Source organism: Sciurus vulgaris, assembly GCF_902686455.1.
Source record: "Sciurus vulgaris genome assembly, chromosome: 10".
NCBI lineage: Eukaryota > Metazoa > Chordata > Mammalia > Rodentia > Sciuridae > Sciurus > Sciurus vulgaris.
In genome coordinates, this window is record NC_136470.1 from 82937120 (window position 1) to 82957757 (window position 20638).

The 20638-nt window shown below is 35.6% G+C and overlaps 1 protein-coding gene across 6 annotated transcripts in view; it reads right to left on the reverse strand.

The window, feature by feature from the left end:
- Window positions 1-20638, reverse strand: part of IL1RAP (interleukin 1 receptor accessory protein) — a 171498-nt gene that overhangs the window by 39028 nt on the left and 111832 nt on the right. For all 6 annotated transcript variants that reach the window (XR_013757318.1, XR_013757319.1, XM_079100859.1 and 3 more), the window contains exons 3-5: window positions 17129-17414; window positions 13223-13409; window positions 2085-2250 (exon numbers count right to left, since the gene is read on the reverse strand). Coding sequence is in view for 4 of the 6 variants with exons in the window: in XM_079100859.1 (XP_078956985.1) it covers window positions 2085-2250; window positions 13223-13409; window positions 17129-17414 (639 nt within the window). In the remaining 2 variants the exon portion in view is untranslated. The remainder of the gene's footprint in view (window positions 1-2084; window positions 2251-13222; window positions 13410-17128; window positions 17415-20638) is intronic.

The window sequence follows — 20638 nt, forward strand, 5'->3', positions numbered from 1 at the left end:
ATGTTGTAGGAATACTCAATACATAAGCAAGTAGGACAATAGTGTGGGGTGACCTGGGCACACACTGCTTGCAACTGGTATCTGAAGAGGGATTGGGGCAGTCCTGAGAGACTGAACCTTAACCTGTGGGGTCTGTCCTAGCTCCGAGTAGTTAGTATCAAACCAAATTAAATGGTAGGAAGCACAGATGGTGTCCACAGAGAATTGGAGAATTGCTTGGTGTGGAAAATTCACACGTTTGGTTACAGAAGGGTTGTGGGCATAGAAAACAGGCTTTCCTTTACAAAGAAACAAACAACACATATTGAGTTTTCTTCATGTTTCAAGATAGAAGGTTTAAACAGTGTTCTTGACTTCCAAAGCTTACATGAGATAGACTTACATACTACATTATAATTAACTGCTCTCATGTTTTCATTATTTCTTCTCTATTTCCTTTTCTTTTTGAGATGCCAAATTAATTTTAGCTCAAAAATATGACATGATAGTAGTATATCTTTTCAATTTATAATCCATGATTATTAGTTATGATTATATTATCTAAATATTTCTCCACAAAATGCTCAGTACCTAATATAGGACTTGGTTAAATAAATATAATATGAATGCAAAGATCAATGAAAAATTAAAAAAAAACAATTTTAATGACAGTCCATATGTCTAATGATACTGAATTATCAGATAAATATTGGAATTACTGCTTTTAGAATTGTCTATGTTCATAAGTTGAGAGAAAAATACTTTGGAAGTGCTTTTTAGGGTTTTAAAGATTTAGTAGCCAGATTCTAATACTGACCATGTCAGATGATAACTCTATGAACCTAAATTTTTATTTAATCTTTGAAAAATAAATTTTCCTTAACTCAAGATAAATAAAAATTACCTCAGAGTTTCAGTTTGACAAATAAATTAAGTAATCTCTAGCAATATATAATAAATACTCAATGCTTTGCAGCTTTAAAAAATGAGTTTGCTTCAACATTAGGAACCATTCCACTCTTCTTTGTCAAATTTTATACCTATAATCAGAGTGACCAAGTACACCTGTTAACTTTCTAAAAATGGACATATTCAAGTAGGTGTATTAGAAACAACTGCTGAGATGAATATGCTTAGCTATTTGATTCATCTGACTTCTAAAATCCTCTCATGCTAGATTGTAAATTTAGTCTTTTTTTAATCCCAAACTCAGCATTATTTCAAAAGTAAACAAAGGAGAAGTGATCACAAAACTATTTGATTTGAATTTTACTTGTACTATGTTAAAACCTTCTTTTTTCTAATTTGCAGTGAATCTGGTGTCAGACTAACAGACAAAGCCCTGAGCACTGACTTGGGATTTAGAATTAGTTGATCTACATGGAGCATCAAAACAGGTTATTTCCGGTTGCTGGAATGCAGTGTTAACATTTAGTATACTATCATTTTAAACACAGTAGATGCTGTGGTATTTAGGGCTTAACTCTAAAAGCCACATATCATGACACTAGTTCTCTTGATATCTGGGTTTGATAGGAGTCTTGACTCTGCCTAGGCGTTGTTCATTCTATTTCCCTATTTCTTACCCACTATTCTCTCAGAGAAAAATAATAATTGAACACTGCTAGCAAACACCTACAGCAACAGTACTTTCAATAAGTAGAAAGACACAGTTTACTTAATCCAAGTAAAATACTTTTTTGATATGACATTAATATCATTCAATGAGTCTCCACTTCTTGCCTGGAACTGAGTCTGCACATATGTATGTTATTTCTAATGTTCTCAGTTATTTGGAGGGCTAGGTAGTCTTAGTCCTAGAATATAGACTAGGAGACTGAAATCTTGACCAAAACAGAATCATATGACTATTAACCAGAAGTGATATAATTTAAACACCAATCTGTCAGATACTCTTTCATTCCCATATGCTTTTACTTCATTCACATATTCAGTCAACCAACAGTTATTGGATGCTTACAGTGCACATGGAACTGCAAGCAGTGAACAAAAGAAGTCTTTTGTCTATTGAATGTAATAAATTATTAAGAACCAAAACAAGATTATTGCATTTGTTGTGTGTACTCAACACAAGTCATGCTTACCTACCACCTTTACAGTCAGAGACCTGGTGAGACGGAAGGTGCGTCCATTTTCTGGATATGTGACAACACATGTGTAATTCCCATTATTTGAAATCAAGGGAATGAGAAAGCTCAAGTTCATGCCTTCAGGTAATACATTATTAAAATTCTGTATTTTATAACAACCCTGGAAGAAGAAAAGGTGTTACTCGTTATATACATGTTTGGAAAATGAATGAACGCATACACTCTCACATCTAATTTTGCACAGAGCATCCAAATATCTATGCTACACTTTTTACAAAACATGTTTTGGTCAAGTATCTGGATGGTGTTTCTGCAAGAACATATAAAAGAAATGTCCTTAACTTTTCTGCAAAAGAGAAATAAAAATACTAAACTGAGATATGATTTCAAAAGCATAGGTTTCCTATCTCAGGATCCAGCTTTCATGTTTACAGTAAAGCAAAGTTAGGTTTTAAAAAATGATTAAGAAAATTTGAACAATTGTAAGTCCTGCTGTAGAGAACAACTATAAATTTTTACAACTTTTCAGTGATTATATTAATTCAGGAATCTAGCCATTGTTATCTGATAAACTACACTTCAATTTAGGTGTCTGATTTTGGCATTCTTTGTCACCCTGCAGAATCGCTACATCAATCATTTCCAAACATTTTTGTTTTTCTGCTCTTTTATCCCATTTTCACAACTGACCATCATTGACTCCAGAATTCAAAAATCAAAAGCTTTTTTCATCAGCCTCATCAAGATCTAAGAGTTTATTTCTGCTCCTAACTCATATTTTCATATAGCTCAGTTCACGGTTAAATACTGAGATTGTACTAACTCATACAAAATAACCAAAGTCCTACCTTCTGAGTCTCAAGGATATTGGTTTTTTTTTTTTTATTTTTTATTTTACTGAAAAACATCAATATATCCTCTGTGGCAGAAAAACATGATGAATATTTACTTTTTAAAAAATTTTTTGTTTTTATTTTAAGTGTCAGTAATTCATGAATGATAAAAAGGATTAGGTTATCTCTAAGGCCCTTTAGATCTTTACATTCTGAGAATCTGTTACTCACATGTGTGTTCCAATTTCCTGTACTCACATATTTAATTCTTGTATGCTTGAGGTTTTCTTCCTTCAATTACTGGAGCATGTATTTTGAAATATGGCAGTTGCCCTAAAAGGCACATTTTGTAATTCTGTGTCACAGGAAATGTGTCTTTTAAGGATAGCCCTGAACTTCTGCTTCATGGAGAAGGTCATCAAGAGGGAGCTGACGATGTCCACTCAGGTAAACTTTTGACATTGCAGCTTCTCCTGTCTGACTAAGCAGTGCTCCTGGACACTTGTCACATCAGCAGATTTTAATACCCTGAGGTTACACACAAAGTATAAAATAGCCACAAAGAACCACATTCTTATAACGAGTTTATGTCATATTTGGTTTAAATTGAGTTTAGAACTCTATTGGATTTTTTTGGCACCTTTCATTTAAACAGTTGAAAGATATTTTTCTCCCCCATTTGTTAGCTTAGCTGTTCTTAAATCCCTGTGAAGTAGACAGATCAGACTGAATATGCTCCAGTTTTACAGAGAGGGAAAAAAAAAATGAGACAGACAGATAAAGAGATCTCATAGATAGCACAGTACAGAGCTGAAACCCAGCTGAAAAAGGTCTTTCACGGGTTTCTTAACTAAGAATGAGCAACTCTTCCCAGCAGTGAGTTGATGCTGTAAAGATTATACTGAAACATGCACTTAACATGCATTGTATTATCTGATTCTTTTTCCAAAAGAGTTTGCAGTTCTCTTATCTCTATTTTATAAATGAGGAAACAGAGTCTGTGAGTTATGACAGTCAATGTCATAACACTGGGTCAAAACCCAATCTATGTATTTCAGTTGTAAATCAAAATGTATTTGTTTCAAAGCCTTTGCTTTTAATCCCACCTGATACTTGTGTCTTCACTCCATACAGTGGACCTGCATCTATTCTATGCCTGGAGCCAGTTCCAGTGTTAATAGTGTGATTGGCTCTATCACTTCAATCACTCCAATCAGGCTGGTTTCTGCAATTAGTGGTAAACTGGAAAAGCAGCCTTTTCAGGATAAGAAGTCAGGGATTATTAACGAATTTGTCAACAGCATTTTGAGGGTAGAGTATTGGGGGTTGAACTGAGGAGCACCCAGCCACTGAGCTACATCCCCAGTCCTTTTTTAAAATCAGTATTTTTCTTTCTCTTTTCTTTTCCTCCGTCCCTTCTTTCCTTCCTTCCTTCCTTCCTTCCTTCCTTCCTTCCTTCCTTCCTTCCTCCCTTCCCTTCCTCCCTCCCTTCTTTCCTTCCTTCCTTCCTTCCTTCCTTCCTTCCTTCCTTCCTTCCTTCCTTCCTTCCTTCCTTCCTTCCTTTCTTCCTTCCTTCCTTCCTTCCATTCTTTATAAGACAGAGTCTTGCAAAGTTGGTCAGGCTGGTTTCCAACTTGCAATCCTCCTGCCTCAGTCTCCTGAGTTGCTGGGATTACATGTACCACCATACCCTCCACAGCATTTTTTAAGAATGTGCTAAAAGGAACATCGTATAGCTGTTTCAAAGCTATGAAGCCTACAGAATTTTAAGAACATAAATGAAGAAATGTGTGTATGTGTGGTGGGGGGCAGAATTTCAGGACATTATTAAAATATAAATGCATATTAACTTTATCCTGTTGTGTCTGGTTAACTCTTTGTCTTATAAGTAGCTCCATTTCTAGCACATGTACCTAAGACTGAATATTTTTGAACATATAAAAAATCTTGAAAAATAAATTCTGCAAATTTTATGATGATTTTAGAAGCATTGTTGGAAATCAGAATAAAATGGACATGAACGAAGAGTTGGATATTCAAAGAATATAAACCTATTTCCATATTTCCAAAAGCAAGAAATGAGTTAACAGTAAATGAATTTCTTCAATGAAGCAAATACTTAGCTAACTAGAAGCTAAAGTCCTTCTAATTGACCCAACAGTTCCTCATTCTTCATCCAAAAGAGAGAAGTGAAATAGAAGAGCAACTTCTCAACGACGAAACATTTGCTGTAATAACAGACCACAACACACAGGTAAAGAAAAGCACAAGAAATGACTTTGAGATCCTTGGACGGAAATGAAGCGTGTGGAGAGGGGAAGGCTGTGGTCAGGGGAATGTCACAGTAAAGCGAGGGTTTGCACTCAATGAACCACAACACGCGAAGAACTGTTTGCACAAAAAATGGAAAAGACATGTCTCCTAACTCATAGGCATTTACAACTCACAGGTATTCCTTGTAGTGGGGCCACAAAACGAATACAATGGAAAACATGGGGGTGGGAAGTACCTGAAGATCAAAAAGAAAGAACTGAGAAAAACCTAATGGAGAAGGAAGACTTGAGCTGGTTCTTAAAGGATAAGTAGACTATCAACAGCTACTGGAAGACATGAGAAAAATGGACTCTAGACACAGAAAAAAGTGTGAAGAACTCACCTGCCCTCTCCTAGTATTATTTCCCTTCTTGTTAGTACTTAAATTACTTTATTATGATGTTCTGTTTTCATGGAGAATGATAAATCAATGCCTTCTCCTCTAGAACATTAACTCCTGTAGGGGCCAGTGGGATGTGGATGAGCACTATTCTGCTGGCCTGCAACTTGCCCAATATCTGGCACACAGAGCTCAATACATTTGTTGCATGATTAAAAATGTGTATGGAAGAAGCAAAGCTACAAGACATGGAGTGGAGTGGAGAGCTCATGGAGTATGTAAGTGGTAGCGAGCATGTGGAATACAAGACATGAGTGGTGGGTCGGATAACCTAAAACTATTCTATGGTTATATTCTATATAGCTAGTCTTTGTATTCTTACTCCTATTAAAGGGGTGGTAGGAGTAAGAATACAAAGAGTTTAATTAGGATATAAGATCTGAACAGTCAGGAAGAGCTACTGAAGTTTTTGTATCCAAGATTAAGTTGGTATAAAATACATTATATTTTGTCATGAAGTCTCAGAGGAGTTCCATAAAACAGTCTTTTCCAATAAACAGAGCTAAGTCATCCAATGTTTATAAATATTTACAAAGTCTTTTCTATGTGCCAGGCACTATTAGGAGCCGGATATATAACAGTCAGTAAAAACAGGAGTGGCACTTACCCTCATGGAATTTTACAGTTCAGTCTAATTCATTCAATTATTTAATCAATTCCTAAGTGCAATATATATTGGCTTAGTTTTGTGCTGTGTGACTGGTGTTTAGGGGAAGGAAAAAGAGAGAAAGATAGAGCTCACAACCTAGTATAGAACAGAAATAAAATTGCTACAGGAACAAAGATGAGATATAAATTAAGTTCTATCAAAATAGAGAATAGGTGATTCATTTGGCATGATTCAGCCTCAAGGCTTCAGAGACATTTACTTGAATTGGATTTTATTTAAGTGATGAATCCTGGTCCTCAGAGGGCCTAAAAGTATATAAAATAATGTCATGTGTATATATATACATATATATGTAGAATTATACATGTATAGTTCTGAAAGAGAATATGATGCATACTAACTTCATGACAAAAGTTAAAAATTACTTTAGAGACTATAGAGAAAGGAGAGGGATAAAGAACCAATCTAGCCAAGTTACAGAACCAAATTGAAGGAAGCATTTAAAAAATAAAGTCTCTTACACAGATCTTGAACTAACTTCACAACAATACATGCTATGCCAATGAAAAGGCTTGGATTGACAGTTTTTAAAAATGTTCTTTCCTGATGGTATTTTGTCAGAAAAAAACAAAGATTTTCCTAGTTTCTGAGAGCAATTCACAAACAATATCTGACCAATTCAGATTAATTTCACATCAAAAATTATAAGTAGAGGTAACATACCAATTTTAATGATTACAATGGGTTTGAAAGCAAACAGTTTTTGATAAATCAATATCCAGTATGGCAATCATTCTGCTAAATGGCATTTGTAAGTATTTCAGCCATTGCCATAAATGAAAAATTCAAAACACCCAAAGCAGTTATCCTGATCCTCAAGGAAAAGGGAAGTTGCCTTTGCTTTTGCTAGTATCTCTCTAACAAGAAATTTCAAATATCAAACTGCAACAATGAGGAAGAGAATTCATTCAGTAATATGAAAGTGAGGATGGCTTTTCATATATTAAAACCCAGGTCTTTAAATAAATCTAACAATAATAGCAATAAAAACAACAACAGAATCACTTACCTCTGTCCTTCCTGCTATATATTTGGAGGTCCCTGTGTGAATAAACAGGCAGTCTCCAATTTATATACACAGTGTGTTCCAGAAGTTCTTGGATAAACTGGCTATTTGAAATCCAGCAGATCACTTACAAACCATGGTTTGTTTTCCAGGCTGGTTAGGAAACCTGGCTCATACAACAAACATTTACTGCACATCAATTTACCTCACAGGAATGTTGAATGAGAGAACTGTGAATTCTGGGTCTGGAACTAAGGAAACCCTGCCATGCCAAAAGGAGGAGGAAAAAGAAAAAGAAGACATGCAGAGGACAGAAATACAATCCTGTCCCATTTCCTCTGCATTTCTGAAATACAAACATTGGGTTTTCTGTTTCTTCCAGTCTCAGTTTATTAGAGACCCTCTGATTTCCCAGGAAACCCTCTACAGGTTTCCTTAGGTCCGACAGTCCAGCCCAAAGTTTGATTTTTGTTCAAAGACTGCCTGCCCTTCCAAGTGCGAGAGTTCTAAAAGGAAAGACTGGACCAGCCTGTATATCACTCCTAGGTAGTGTAGCTCAAAGACTCCACAGAACTGCTGAAGCTCCAGGCTCACATCCACAGCTGGATGACTTTGATTGAATTATAGAAGAAATGTAGCAGTGTGGGTTCTTAACACATGGGTTGAATCTTGGCTCCTAGCCTTGTGGCTTTGGCAAAAGGCTCAACTACACTATACCTCAGTTTCTTCAACTACAAAATGGGGAAAAGAGAACCTACTTCACAAGATATTGAGAGACTAGAGTATAACAAAGCATTTAGAATGTAGTCCCTGTGATCAATAGATGTTAACTATAATTATTTACCTTTCTGAGCCTCCCGTTCTTAATCTATTAAGAGGTGGCATCCATGGTAGGGAGTTTTGATGAGTTTTATGTATGACAACATATGTGGCACCTACCATCCTGCCTCATAGTAGTAAAACGTGAGATCATTAGTTTCCGCTCCCTCCTTTCAATTCAGCAGTACTCTGTTTGCAGATAAGAGGAAAGCAAATTTGCTGGAACTGATTATAATTAATGTGACTTTTAATCTTCATAGATTTATTGATATTACTAAAAGAGATCATTTTTATAATGTCAAGGTAGGTAATTCAACAAAAAGAGAACTGCTATAGTGGGGCCAAGAAACCTAAGCGGGTGCTTACAGCTGATTTAGAAGGTAGAGAACTGAAGGCAAGACCAGCACTGCTATACAGCAACAGGAGCATGCAGCAACTGAAACCCTGATTCCGTCCCCAGGATGGCAGAACTCTTAGGATCAAAGGTGTCATCCAATTATGCAAAGTTATAAATTAAAAAAAAAAATAGTACAACAGGCATCAGTAGTAGAAGACAGAAAGGTGGCTGCTTGCTGGTTGTCGTTTTCAGTGACCCACACACTGTTGGCTGTCTGCCACAATGGTTTTATGGCAGTGACTTTTCTTAGTCTCTTCTCCAGACTTTATCTTCCATTCTCCTCATGAATAATATCTCTAGAGCTTGACCTTGGCTGGCTTCGCTTCTCACTTTATTTAGTCTTCTTAAGGGTTCCAACTATCACAGGGATGCATCCAATTCTCTATCATCAGTTTTGCTTTTTCCCCCAAGTTCCAGACCTATAAGCATGCAACCACTATCTGCTAGTCACTGCCACTTGCCACCCAGATGTCTTGCAGAAATCTCTAACTTAATACGACATTTATTAAATGCATTACTTACTCCTCAGCATCTCCTCCACTATTCCCTGCCATGGTTAACAGCACCAACCCTCTTCCAGAGAGGAAAATACAAAACCAGGAAGTCACTGGATATGGTATCACTTTGAAGAAACAGCCAGTATCATAGAACACATGCTGTTCCTCTTCTTAAAACCAACAGCAATTTCTCTTTGTCACTGTTGTGAAATTTAAGTTCTACTTTGATAACAACAGAAATTATTCTTATGAACTTGCCCATGTTAAATTGTGCACTCCTTTGAGATTTCAGAGCTGGACATCTGTCTCCTTTCCCCCACACTCCTGGCACAATATAGCGAAAAAACTAATCTTCAGAGAGTGGATGTTGAATGAATACATGAATGAAGGACTACAGAAAAATAATGCAGTAAAAACAGATATAAATAAATAGCTATGAGAGTATATGGAAAAAGTGATTTCCAGCTGGACAAAGCAAGGAACAATTCATGTAGCAAGTAGAACTTGATCTGTTTTCAAAGAACATTCTAGGCAGAGGGACTGCGTGAGGAAAAAGAAGAGGAGAAAATGAATGCATGTATATGGGAAGATAGGGAAGAAAACTAAAAAAGCAGACAAGGTTAGAGGTTAAAGACCTTGATTGCAGAGTAAAAACACACATTTTTAACTGGAAACTATATTATACTTTTTAATATAAAATTGTTAATCTTATTATTTTAATCATTTATGCTATTTACTACGGAGAATTACAATTACAGAGAAAACATAAAATGAGCCCTTGTACCCTTATCAACCCTAACAAGTTCAGTTCAGTCTCATACCCACTCACTGTACCACCAAATTAGTTTGAGATAAATCACAGAGATCATATAATTTCATTTGCAAATATTTCCCTAAATCATAGGACTCTCTCAGCTTGTATAACTATTGTATCATTATCAAGCTTAAAAAGTAATAATTCACTAATATCATCAGTATTATATGTTCAGAGTTCCCTGATTTTCTCACAATTTACTTTGCAGCTCCTTCCAATGAACAGGATTCAATCTAGGTCCATGCAGTTGCTGGGTAAAGCTCTTAAATCAATCTGCCTCTCACTTTTCTTACCCTTCGCCCTCTCACCCTTCCTCTGCCTCTCCCTGTTACCATTCTTCCCTTCCTTAAGTTCTCCCTTACTCTTAATCACTTTATTATATAATAAAACATTTACAAAAAAAAACCACTCTAAATAAATGTATGAGTTAATGAATTACTTTGAAACAAATATCTTGGTAAGCACCAGTCAAGTCCAGGAATAGCACTCTGCCAGTCACCCTTGAAGGCCTTCCACATGTCCCATGTCTGTCACACCTCCTTTACTACTCCCTCCACTGAAGTAGTGACTATCTATACTTTCATAGTAAAATCACTTCTTTGTTTGCATTCATCATTTTATCACTATGTGTACATCCTGAGGTGTTATAGCATCACCCACTTTTAAAATGTCTTATATTCTTCATTTAACGTCATGTTTCTTAAGGTGTTCCTACTCCATGCCTTTCCTTTTCCTACAGGTTGAATCATTCAGCATATTTGGCCTGTGGAGTTTCATACAGTCTGAATTTTGCTGACTGCAAACTCATGGGGTGCCTCAATATATTTTTTTAGATTTCTGGCAAAATAGCAGCAGTGTGTAAAGACTTGATCAGACTCAGATTTAACCTATTTGACAAGATTATAGCTAACACTGTGTTCTTCTATTAGAAGAAAAATATCTAGTGGTTTATCATTTGTGACGTTAACAATCATTGATGCTTAATGCTTAGATTTATTAACCAATTGGAACTTACAAAGTGGTATTCCAAATCTATGATTTCTCCTTCATTTATTAGTAGGAATGCTTATATAACACATACTTTTTTGCACTGTTTTATTACCAATGGTATATTTCTTCCAGGAAAATCAGAATATTAAATTATTTCTCTTCTTTTTTTTTTTAAACTAAAGACATCAGGGTAATTTTTTATGAGCTGAATTGTACAAGTGTTTATGTTAATCTTTGCACATACACTTTTATTTTTTTCTTTTTTTATTAAAAATCATAAATTGACATAGGGCAATGTTGTTTGATTCATTGTTATTTTTTCCCTTCCCCCCCACCCCTCTTTTAAATTATTTCTCTTTGTTTACTAGTTTTCAAGACAAAAACTGATTTTCTATCAGCATTCAATAAAAATAGTGAAATTTTTACAAATATCATTATGAGCTTATGAATTAGAACTTACTGCATTGAATTAAAACCATTGCAAGTACTACATTTATTCGAGTTCAAATTGCATCTCTTTAGTTAATAGTTAACTCTTTCTTTAAATTAATTCCTAAGTTGTTTCATTAATAAACAACTTAAGAGAATTTAAAACTTTCAACTATGGTTGTGGAATTGTCTATTTATCCTTGAATTCTGCCAACTCTTTCTTCATGTATTTTGAAGTATTTTTAAAAGGCACATTTACTGTTACTATTTTTATGCCTCCAATAAAGTGACCTTTTTCCTATTACAAAATATTCTCTTTATCTTCAGTAATCCTCATTGTCTTAAAGTCTACTTTATCTGATATTTGTATAGCTACTCTAACCTTTTTATGTTATTCATTATTTTTTACTCTTAAAAAGTTTTCTCCTTTTTACTTCCTACCAATCTTCAGGCATTATGTATTGTGTATTTATGTGTGTGTGAACATGTGTGCAAACTTCTGCTGGAGTAAGCAGGTAATAGGGGTTCAGGGAGTAAAGTGTTCTACCAGTTCAATGGACTAGTACATACTTATATATGTGCATTCATGTACACACACACTCATTCCTTGGTTTGCCTTCATTTCTGAAATAACTTATTTTCTTCATTTTAAGTTTTCAGTGAGTTATATAATTTCTGTTATTTATGTTATTCTTTCACTTTTTGTGACCTTTCTTAATGTCTTTTAGCTCATTTTTAAATAGGTAATTATACACACTTCTGACATACTTTCTTTTTTCCGCATAGACGTTATTCTACTTTTTCTTATAGCTTTGAATAGGATTTTACCTTTTTTTTTTTTTACTGTTGTTCTTCATTTTTATGTGAAATTAGTTTTTTTCTGGACTTTAGAATATGGCAGGATTTTCGAAATTCAGAGAGATTCCTCTCCAAATCTATAGGGGTTCTGCCATGGGATGTCCTGCTGTTCCCTTCCTCCATTTTAGCCAGTCCCTTCTTTTCCCTTCTTCTACATTGTCCTGATCCAGTTCCTTTTCTTCTTTTCTTGCATGATGGGGCTCAAACTTAAGCCCTTCATATACTAGGCAAATGTTCTTCTACTCTTAGCAGCTTCTCCTCTATGTATCTGGTCACTTTTTAGAGTTATAAAGCACTAGAACTGCTCCGACCCCATCCAACCTTACTGTTTGTACCTACCTTCTCCCAGCAAATCCTCTCCTAATTTCAGCTGCTGCTCCTGAGTTGGCCTGCTGTACTTGTCAGTAAGCACCTGTTGGCTCTTTTGGGGTCTCCTGTTGTTGAGTGGACCAGGCAAGACACAACTTCCTTCTGCTGGCTTCCCTGCCTTCCCATAAGGGTCTCAAATGTGTTGGTAGCTTCTCTCACTCAATTACCAAAAGGAGTTCTCATGGATAATTTGTCACCAAGTTTTGCTTACGTATAAGTTGGGGCTCGAAATTTAAAAGCTTTCTTGCTGCCACAAGTATCACCTTCCAAACTTTCATTTTTTGATTAAACACTTTCTAGATCCTTCAGATGCGGGAGAAGCCATAGATAGATGGTGCCCAAAAATGAGGGCAAATAAGAAAACACACATAAATAACAAAAAAAACAGTACTGACAAACCAAGGAGTTGAAATTCACCTAGATGAATCAGCAGTTTCTAACCTCACTAAGCAGTGAGTAAAAGTAGACACTTCTCAAAATGTGTTTGACAGGAAGTTAACAGAAACAAGTTAGTTCTGGTATTCCAGAGGATGTAAATTAAGAAACAGTGGGCTGAGGTGAAGCAACCCATACCTCTTTCTTTGAAATAGTATAAAATGAGGCAGTGGCAAGTTTTATACAAAGTTATTAAAGCAGAAATCAGAAAATGTGAGGAGAGAAAACTCAGCTCTTACATTTAATTCAGCAAATAAGTATTGCCATTTAAGAAAGAATAAAATGTGCTTTAATTTGCTTACCATATACCAAGTGATGGTGGGTTTGACTCTGGAAGGAAAATATCCATCCACATTTGGACAAGTGATCTTCTGAATACCATATTCTATATACAGTCTATGCACTGGAAGTTTCATGGGGGAATTGAAACAGCTGTCTTTTTGAACAACTTCCAGAGGAAATGCAACTTTGCTGCAATATGTAGTGTTCCTAAAAAGAGAAATACGCAATAAATAGGTAGTCTCATTTGCATTTCACTTAATATAGCAACCACATAAAAATGAACCAAATAAGTTCACGTAAAAACTGAATGACTTACGGAGGCATTTCTTATGCCAAGTGATATCACAGAATAAAAAATAAACCCAGTTGTCTACTGATAATGTTCTAAAATATGTATACATGACCCTGAACATTATCGGTATTAGATTTTTTAAAAAGGAGGAAGGATTGGGGATTTAAAATGCCCAACCACAGGGCAGATTGTGATACCCACGGTAAGCTGTTGGACTGTTGGGGAAAGTGTATGTGTACAGATATGTGTGTTTAAATTTTTCACTTAATTTTTTTTCAGTAATACTCAGTATTGGTGAAGCAAAGGCAAGAACACCATATTTAATCATAGCTCCTAATGGTAAAAACAACCTTTGGAAAAGAAGTGTTTCCAGGATAATTTGGTGTGGAAATCTTTTTTTCAAGTGATAGAAATATAGAAAGGGGGAAATAAGAGACCACACATACTCGAAAATGTCCATCCAGTGCCATCTCAGCAACAAAAACATTGGAATCAATAGAAAAACTAAACAAAAGGATTTTTGTAAAAAAAGCACTATGATATATAACCACTCAAAATTGTTATCAGTGCCTATAAAAACAATCAAGATGAGAGGCAAAACACACACATAAATTTGCTTAGGATGACTGGGAAGTCATGTAACCCATGTCTACATGGGTTGTTTCCTCTTCTCTGTTATCCTCTCTCTACCCTGCATCTAACTTAGGGCCTCCTATTCATTGAGTACCTTGGACATTTTTTTGATGACATTTACCATAATACGGCAGTAGAGTAGAGAGAAAAGAACAAGAGGAGGGAGTAGGGGAAAGAAAGGGGAAATACTAGGGACTGAACTAGAGCAAATTATATTCCATGCTTTTATCATTGTGTCAAAATAAATTCTTACATTCTGTATAACTAAAAAGAACTAATAAAAATTACCATAACACAAAACAAAATGGCTATATCCAGATATCTATGTCATCTGTAAAATGTAAATTTCACAATATCATTGGTGTTTATTATATTCGTCACATCTAGTAGTTTCTAAATTTTTAGTAAGTGATGAAAAATATTTGTTTAATGAAAAAAATGGGTATAAAATTTTATCTACCTATAGGAAAATAAGAAAGTGAATAATAGAATAATAAAATTAAGTGTCTAGAGTCTGTTCACTGTTCACCTTTTTTCACGATTTCTGGGTACAGGACCAAATGCATAGTAGACACTTGACTTGTGAATTAATACTACATACGATGCAAGAGAAGGGGCATGAGTTCCCAAACATGAGGAAAGAGGCACTCAAAGACAACTTGTGACAATACTAAGAATGTGGCATAAGGGAATGTCAGGCAGGAACTTTGTCTACCAATAACAAAAGTCTACCTTGTGAAACAAGGATTCTATAGGCAGAAGTTGTAGAAGGTATATTTCAATTGAACATAAAGATACATATTCTGATTTAAATAAAAGTGATGAACAGTGAGTGTTGGACTGACTTGTGCAACCCCCAAAGTTGAATATTTTTGGAGCAAGATTATAAGTAGTAAAATACAGGAAGATGAATCTAGTTTCATAGCCTTAAAGACAGCTAGCCCTGTGATTCCACAAGGTTGTCTCAGTTTAGATATCACCGCCGGACAGTGAGAAGCTTTTTAGTGCTCTTAGCAGATAATTTTAATGCTAGCTTTGCTTTGGAGACGTGGAAGATAGGAAGGCAGGTAACAGACAATCAACAACTGATAAATAACACTATAGGTATATGCACACCTTACTGGCCAAGCAGCTCTACTCTCATGATGCAAAATGGTTAGTTTAGGAAAGTTTAGGGAACTGCTCTGGATAAGCAGTGGGTAGCAAGCAAAAAAGTAACACAGATACTATAGCACTAGAACATGTGTTGGAGACCAGAGTTGAACACAAAACATCCCAGGGATCTGCTAATGTTCACTTGGGAAACGGTATCAGATTAATGATCATCAAAGAGGAAGAGGAGCTTAAAGACCAACTCTCTCATTGCATGGAATGAAGACACCAGATATGGACACAACTTGGCTACATTCACCAGCTAAATGGTGGCAGACCTGGAATGAGAGCCAGATTTCTCTGCCTTCTCATCTGATGCTATTTGCAATATAATCTGTTTTAATTTTCACCAAGTTGCATTAGGATATAAATAATGGGAACAGCATACTCCCAGGCTCCATGGGAACCAGTTGCCAATCTCAAATTCACTCCAATATAATAACTGTCAGGTGAAAGCTCCAGAAGGGTCTTTAGAAAGGCTTAGCAGGCTAAGTGCACAGTGATCCAGAAGCTTCTCTGCAATAGAGAAGGGGACCTTTTTATATAATTACAGCATAGCTTATATTTATCAAAGCATAGTCCATCAGAGAACAGTTAACATCCTTGAGGAAAAAAGGATGTAGTTATTATGAGCTCAATTGTGTCTCACACACACACACCAAATTCATGTTGAATTTGACTTCAGAATTTGACTATATTTGGAAACAGGGCCTTTAAAGATGTAAGTAAGATAAAATGAGATCAGAAGGGTGGGTCCAAGTCCCATATGATTAGTGTAGGACACTGACATACACAGAGGGAGTTCTACGCAAAGACATGGAGAAAAAATGACCATATGCAAGTTAAGGAGAAGAGAAAGGCACTGAGAATCAAGTCCACCAACTTTGATCTTAGACTTTCAGCCTCCAGAACTGTGAGAAAAGAAATACCTAATGGTTAGGCCACTGCCTGTAGTATTTTGGTATTGCTGCTCTGGCAAATCAATATACCTATTAAATAGTACGAAATTGCATTAAAAGAAAAAATAAAAGCTCCCTAGACTGAAAAAACAAAAACAAAAACCACAACCTACATGGAAATTCAGAAAACAAAATATATCCTGGAACTAAAAAAGAGACTGTGAATAAAAGGTAAGCAAAGAACACAGCTTTAAAATTATTATTCTTTGAAGGAGTCTCTGTTTTTCAAGGGTCACTCCTAAGCAACAACAACATTAATCCATAGTAAAAGAAAGACAGGTTGTAAGATACAATCTACGTAGATGTTAAAGAAAAAAGTGGATTTGATAAAATTTGTAATAATGATAGCTTTCTTAAGAATAAAGTCTTAGATTCTTAGGAATGTGGTATTCACTAGCTTCTTAAGAAATTTCAGTAGAAAAAATTTTAAACACATCGTCTTACCTATATTTGATGCCTCCTAAATATTCTTTTCTATAAAGGTGCTCTCAGTGTCTATTCTAGGCCAGGCACTTTGAAAGATGCCAAGAATAAAAGACACAAATGGGCTCTATTCCCTGCCCTGTTAATTTTCTAGGGAAATGGATGCTTCCAGGTGAGGGATACATGTAGGCAGGTTCCAATATCAAGGAAAGGGGGCAAATAAATAAAGTTCCACCTTTAGACAACTGTGACCTGTGTTGGGATCTGAAAAGGAACCACCCATGGAGAATATTTCTGGAACACGCTCATTCTCTCTGCACACATTCTTCAATCCTTCTAGGCTAATACACTGAAGTGAAGCATAACTCTAAATACTTTGTTCCCTCCCTGGTTTCATGGCACATTCATCATCTGAATAAAGCCTAGGAATCAAGGCAAAAGACAGCAGCAGCTGTGAGTTGGGCTACCTTAACATGCAGGTGTAGTTGCCTGTGTCATTGAGGAGGGTGGGCCGGAACCAGAGCACATCTTTCTCTTTACTGATGCGGTTCTCAGGAAGGCGGAAGTTAATGGGCTCCTCCAGGTCCCGGTCTTGCCTAGTCCAATACCAGATCAGAGTAAGTCCAGCAGAGTGGGCGGTGCTGTAGTTAAACTTCAAGAAGTGTTCAAAGAGCGGACACTTGATGCGAGCTGGCTCATCTTCGAATACTTGGATCTGCCTCATGGTATCCAGACCCCAGTCATCGCAGCGTTCTGGAATCATCAAAAGAAAAGAAAAGAGTAGATTAAAGTCACTTCAAAATGAAGTTCTCCAGAGGACACACTTTCTCTTTAGGATACCCAGTCTTTTCCAGGTACCTCCTTCTCTGGGTTCTCCAACAAATGCATATAATAAACACCACTGGTGAAAAAAAAAATGCTTCGTTCCATTTCTTCATTGTCTTTTGAGTATCTTTTGGATAAAAATTTGATCTGACAGCTTGATCCTGTGAAACCCTACAAGGACTGAGGGAGGTGTCATGAGCAAGAAATCATGTGCTTTCTCATTTCCTGGAGATAGAGAAGTCCTCAGGAGAAAATTGCAACTGAGAAGACAACCCTTGCCTAGGTAGGAGAGAGAGAACTCTCTCTGCTCCCACATCTCCTGCTTTGGAGTCCATATCTGCACCATCCCATAGAAATATAATATGAGCCACATGTGCCAGTTGTGTCATTGAAAACATAAAAAGAAGCAGGTGAAATTAATGTTAGTAATGTATTTTTTATCCATGGTTATATTCAAGATATCGAAAAAATGTTAATGAAGTTATTTTACATTTTAATTCTTTTTGCAGTGAATCTTCCTCATTCAACATATTTTACACTTACAGCACACCTCCACCTGGGCTAGCCATTCTGTTTCCTGGCTACAGTACCAAGGAGTGTGACTATAGACCTTAAGAAGTCGAGGTCTCCAGGATGCACACTGAGGAATAAAAGTGCTAGTGGTTCAAAGATTGAGAGTCAAACAAAACTAGTAGTGGTTTTTAGAATTTATTTTTTATAATGAAAAATAATCCCTCAATTCAGAAAAAAAAAAAAAAAAAAACATGAGAATTACTTCTTTTCTTACAAGTGAAATCTGAGTGGTGGGCAAAGACAGAAGAGACTGCAGGGGTGATGAAGTTCTATAAGTTCCCCCAAATTATTTTAAGACAGTTTTATTTGTTTATTGTGTCTCTTACATACACTCTAACCATATAGTCTTCCATACATTTCAGTTTTCATGCTAAGTATAATAACTGGAAAGAACATATATAGTGTCATATGGTAAATAATGGCATTTTTAAATAAAAGGGTTACATCACTCCTTTAATTACACCCAATGGAATAGAGATTTGCCATACAATGATGTCAAACCTAAAAATAGACAAAGACACTTTTTTTAACTTATTAATTCCATAATATTTCTTTTTTCTCCTTGAACGTGTATCAATTCCACTGTTTTCACACATAATTTTACTTTGTGGAATATATTCTTATGTCTGATAGTCTTCAAACATTTTTTTCATCATCTTATTCTTCTAAGAATAAAGAAATATATAAAGCTATATGTGCTATACTTTGTTTCTTCTGGATGAGTTTTATTATGATTATAGTATGTACAATTCAGGTTAGATTTTCAATTTTATAAGTATTTGCCAAATATAAAATTTCATTGAAATCAGGTATTCATAGTCTGGATGGGTTGATTCTGAATGAGAGGAGTTAAGTATCGGTTGGAAATTAATTGTTAATATATAAGCATTGAGGAAATTTTTCATAGCCAGGAAAAATGTCACTCAATTCTTTTAATTCCTTCAGTGATATGCCCAATTTATTTATTTTAATATCAAAAATTATTTTTAATGATAACTTGACAATTCTGAAAGACAGAGCCTATTTTTAAAAAAGGCCCCATCCTTAATTCCTCCCAGAATGATCACCCTCTGCAATTTGAAACTATAAGTCTTTCAATCAGAGCAAGTCTATTTCCCAACCCTTGAATTGGGGCTGCCCCTTGTCACTTGTATTGGCCAACACAATGTAGCAAAAGCCATCTTATGACAATCTAAGCCTGAGACTTAAAAGTTTTTGCTTTCTCTAGGAACCATGTTACCACTATGAGAACAAGCCCTGGAAAGCTGAATAGTAAATAAGAGAACATGTGGACTAAAGCTGCTGGACAGCTCCAGAAACATAGCTATCCAGCCCTTCACACTGACCAAAGATGCCCAAGCCCAGCCTGGACCAACAGTGCCTGGCAACCCATGGCCTCACGAGCAAAAATGCATGTCTAAAAAATAAAATGAAGTTCTGCCATTAAAACTGATGATGGTTAGGCAACATTTCTGTAGCACTAGATGACTGGTAGAACAACTAAATAGTAGTTATTTTCCTGTTTTTGAAAGGAAAGAATTTGAATCTTTCTGACTTGAAAACAAATTGACAATTAAGTAAATAATAAATCTCTGGGAAATGAAACTATTTTTTTCAAGACTCTACAGATGACTATTTTTTCTATCCTTTAATTAGAATTACCTTTTAAAATCTAACATACAGAGAGATTTGGAAAGATCAAAAGGTTGTTTACATCAATACACCTTTGTGATACCTGTACAATATTTTTAAATGAAATAAAACGTCTATTTTATCACTTTCACTAACTACATTTTCTTTAACACTGCAAAGTTGCAGAATTAGCTCAGTTTATAGAAAAAATACAACCATAGTTTTTCTGATAAATATGACACTTAATAAACCCATCCAATATCATTCCTTTCTGTAACACCACTAAAACTAAAATAATTTTCAAGACAATCCTAGGTAACAGCAAGAACATGAGAAACAAACATCAAAATGAACAAGTGGAGCCACTTTAGCAGATTTTAAAACACATGTCATAAACCTGCAGGGGAAAGCTGGAGAATAAACCAATCTACAATTCAGACGATGAGAAGACCCAGGAACTATCGGTAAAAAGTAAGAAGTCATTAGTGCTAGTCACAAAATTCTGGTTATCCTACCAGGCACATTATAAGATTGCACTTTCCTGAATTTCTGACATAAGGAGAAGCCATGTGACTTACTTTGGCCAAGATGGCAAAGAGTGTCACTTGTGGTGGATGTTTTAATATTTATGGTATATTCACCAATTTCCCTTTTCTTCTGCCTTGGAAAATATGAACACACAAACTAAGATATCTCCAGCTTGTTCCATAAAGTAAAAGAGTAGATCTCTGTTATTAAGTCATCAATAACTTGATTATCAGTACCAATAATTATCCTAACATGGCAGATGCAACCAGGTACCTCAAAACTGAGGCTATGGGGAAAGTGGTAAAATAAAAAGATTATACAAAAGCTCTACCAAACAGGTTATGAACTTTATTCTAATATCATTCTTCGAGTGACAACTTTCCCCACTCAGCTCCAAAAATGGGGGTAGACAAACTTTT